This window comes from Epinephelus moara, chromosome 24, assembly GCF_006386435.1.
Source record: "Epinephelus moara isolate mb chromosome 24, YSFRI_EMoa_1.0, whole genome shotgun sequence".
Taxonomy (NCBI): domain Eukaryota; kingdom Metazoa; phylum Chordata; class Actinopteri; order Perciformes; family Serranidae; genus Epinephelus; species Epinephelus moara.
In genome coordinates, this window is record NC_065529.1 from 44,433,681 (window position 1) to 44,437,754 (window position 4,074).

The 4,074-nt window shown below is 37.2% G+C and overlaps 1 protein-coding gene across 1 annotated transcript in view; it reads right to left on the reverse strand.

Annotated features, from left to right (window-relative positions):
- Nucleotides 1-241: 241 nt before the first annotated feature.
- LOC126385923 (butyrophilin-like protein 1) overlaps nucleotides 242-4,074 on the reverse strand; it is a 22,946-nt gene continuing 19,113 nt past the window's right edge. The window contains exon 5 of the mRNA XM_050037967.1: nucleotides 242-2,683. Coding sequence (XP_049893924.1) covers nucleotides 2,547-2,683 — 137 coding nt within the window. The 3' untranslated portion in view covers nucleotides 242-2,546. The remainder of the gene's footprint in view (nucleotides 2,684-4,074) is intronic.

Below are 4,074 nucleotides of genomic sequence, written 5' to 3' on the forward strand. Positions count from 1 at the left end.
TAGTATAGTATGTCGTTATAAATGATGAAAAAACGTCAGTATGGTATTTTTGACGACAAAAAATGTTATTAGTATGTTATAAAAAAATGTCTGAAGCCGTTAAATTAGTCCTAAAATATGTTGAATTCCATTCATACTTCATTTAGTGAGATGTTAAAACAGAAGATGCATGAGACTAATGGAGTGTCACAGCTCTTTTCTTTCAAGATAAAAATAAACAGTCGCACCATTAAAGTATAAATTCATTTATTTTCATTCAACAACGCAGGTATTCACTATGAAATGGAGTTGTAGTCCCTTTAATTCTGCACTGAAAAAAAACAACAGAAACAAAACAGCAGTGCATTCCTGAAGTGCAGTTTGTTTTTTTACAGCAAAAAAAGACATAAACAAAATGCATTATTACAGATTTTGCAATGACGAATCAAAGAAAAGGCCAGCAAATGTTTTAAGAGGAAAGAAAAGCATAAAACTCCTGTTTGACCTCTAGAATACACACACAGTTTTGTTGACACACAATGAATGACAATATGAAAGTGCCTTTATCCCCAGATGCCATGATGATTAAAATTAATGGGCGATTTGACACATGTAAAACATAATTTTTCAATATTCACGTATGTATGAATATCCATATTTAAAAGCATACAATTTTTTAAATATGGTACGAATAGAAAAAAAATGCTTTTTCATACTGTAACTGGCAAACTTTGACTTGGTCCTTAAAAATATTTATAAAAATACAATCCAAACAAGTTCCTCTTTAGTGTGCACTGTTTTAGTATCAGCATTTATAAGATTACAGAAATCATCTTGGACCTGTCAGACTCCTGCAGTGGTACACAAGTAATAATAAAGCAGTAATAATAATAAAAAACCTCTCATACAGTACATTATATATAAAAATAATTTTAAATAAATGCTCTCAAAGACAGAATATTTAAAACAAGCTTAAGATGGGTCACATTGAGCTGAGCTTTGACCTTTTTAAGACATAAAGATGTTTTTTAAACACTTAGAATCCAGTTGACAAGGCAGGTACAGTCTTTGTTCCTTCAGTTAACAGAGGTGGGAGTAAGGCACACGTGCAAGTCTCAAGTCATAACCGTCAAGTCGTCATTGATTGCTCAGGTCAAGCAAGTCACAAGTCAAGTCATACTCACAAACTCATAAAGATAATATAACTTAAACTTTACCCAGTGGTGGACTGTGACATAACACATTTACTCAGGTACTGTCATTACAACTCTGACCTCTACTCCACTACATTTATCTGACAGCTTTAGTTACTTTACAAATTAAGGTTTTGCACTCGAAACATATGAAAATGTTCAACTACAGCTGGAACTATGAGTCAATTATTGAATTAACAAAAAATAAATTTGCCACTATTTTGATAATCATCTAATCCATGTCATGAATACCAAGTCGAGTCTTTCATCAGTGCGAGTCAAGCAAGTTTCAAGTCCTCAAATTTGCAATTTGAGTCCCCCACCTCTGTCAGTTAGTCTTTGCTACATTCATGTTCGTAACAATCTCAAGTCTGAAGACACAGTTGGTTTCCATCTCTTCTTATCAGGTCAGTAACAATCCTCTACATTCAATCCTCAGACTGAACTCAGTCGCCTGTCAGCGCATCAACACCGCTCATGCTCAATTTTTAACCATTTTAAAAGAACAATAAAAAAACAGCACCAAACACTTATTGCCTTATTTCACAAGCTGCACGTTTTTGCTGATATTTAAAGGCACTGCATGGTTAAGAGACGGATCTGCTGGTCTGTCACCTGATTGTTTACATTTCTGTCCTCTTTGGTTTGAGCCTCAGAGTTTTTGGAATTAAACATTTGAATGTGACATGATCAACATGGCTATTTAAAAAACGTACCACAAGTCTCTTAAGTTATCGTTGTCTCATTGATTTCATTTCACTCACTCACTTTGTTGAGTTTCTATGTAGTTTCATCTCATACATTTAGCAGCCATAGTGTCCTTAACAACAGTCCAGTGGAGAGTTACATCTCCACTTTTCACAGACACGAGTGGGACAGAGAGAAAATACGAGATACATGTATGAGATGGAGAGGACGATAACATAATGACGTAATATATGACATAATTGTCAACTCTCATGCAATAAGCGTCATGCAAATGACTGATTTCACACGCACTCACACTGTGCTGCTATTTCTCAAGCTGTCAAAAATAATCAGTGTTGGGCAGTAGCGTCACTACAAGTGGTGATGTTACTAATTTAACAGCATCCTCAGTAGCATGGTGGTGACGTCACTACTCGAGTCAACAGCTTTTCAGTAGTAAAGTAGTAAGTAACGAAAGGGAAGCAATGGAAGTAACGAAAGCAGGTTGTGTAACAGAGGCTTCTTAGTAAGAAAATTATTCGAGTTACTCAAGGAATCGTTTCAGCCCTATTAAAACTTGATCTGTCAGAGTGGCTGAGAGTCTTTGGCCCTTTAGGAAAATGTAGATTGTAATGCCGATCCACCTTGTATAACACGTATTTTGCCAATACTGACGCACTTGCACTCCTAAACATCTCGTGAGTTGAGTGGCTGCGCTGAAGGATCTATAGAGGATGTCTCATGGGTGCCATTCCCGGAACCATTTCCCATGAGGCACGAGCCGTTTCCCGTGTTGCGGGAACCATCTTCCTGCAGAGGGGAGCCTGCAGCAAAGGACATGTAATATATATATTAAGTAAAGTCAAATTTTATATCACACAAACATTGATTTGGTGGCCGATCCGAAAACATGAAATGCAAGATAGAAATTTTTTTATTATCCTTCAAAAAAGTGTTTGCAAACAGTTGATACTGGAGGTCGATTGAACAGTTTGTCTGAATGGTTTCAGCGCAGAGGGAGAGTGAAGGAAAGGACACTATAGTTTTTACCACTACATTTAATTATTTATCTATATTGTATCAGTTGATGGTGTTCACAATACATGATTTTAGGAGGTGCTTCGGTCTTGTCAACACCCCTACTTCCGTGTATAAATGATGATAACAAATAAATACATTGATGTAAAACAAAGTGTGTATTACTTTAGTATAGTATTCCTTTATGTCGTTATGAAAAAGTGACTCATATGTTTCACGTGCCTCTAAAGGTGTGTTCACACCGGATCTGTTTTTTTTTTCTCGCTAGCAACGAGTTTACATACAAAGTCAATGCAAACGGGCGATTGAGCGTATATTCGCCCACGAGAAAAATTGCTTGGGGGGGGGGCTTGACTGTCATGACATGTCAGCTTCATTAAAAGTAGAGCTGCAAATTAAAAGCAGCAATAGATGTAAAAACACACAGACACAATGCATCTGTGATCAGTCCCCTAATTTAATTTTAACAATTTTTTCAATCTTTCTCGTTTTATTTTATGGAAGTGATCAATGTAAGTGCACTTGTCCTAGAGCTGCCAAGACGGTTTTTATAATGCAGATAACTCTGTTTAGATAAAACCTACAAGCTTCTCTTCCTATGACTCTGTATGTGTCTTGTATGTTTTCTGAAGCCTTTGGGCCCTATTTAGAAGGCCCTATTTAGATGGTCTAAAGCGGACGGCGGAGGGCGCATAATCCATGTCGCCACTGTCATTGCTATTTAGATGCAGGTGCAGTTGTCATTTTCACGCCCTGCGCCCTCTTCGTCTAACTAGCAAATGAACTTGTGCTTCTCTGGGTGTGTTGGTCTAAAAATGAGGAGTGGTCAGGCGCAGTCATGGCGCGTTGCTAGTTAGATGACATAAAAAGCAAATGCGCCAGTGACCAACAAAAACCTGGTCTAAAGTCAACGGCACAGTATTTCACTGTTAAACATGTTAGTAATGTGCGTCTATAGGCGGGTGCACAACGCGCGTGCACTCTGCTCAGACACACACGGAGCAGCCACACATATGCAAAAGATAACAAATAAAAATATGATTACAATGTGAAAGGTTATTATTGTGCACATTAAAATATTTATCAGAAACACGTCTTAATGGTCAGTCATTAATCAGAATGATCTAATCGCAGTAATAATGATCATCATAATCTGGGAGGACCAAGCTCGCAGTGT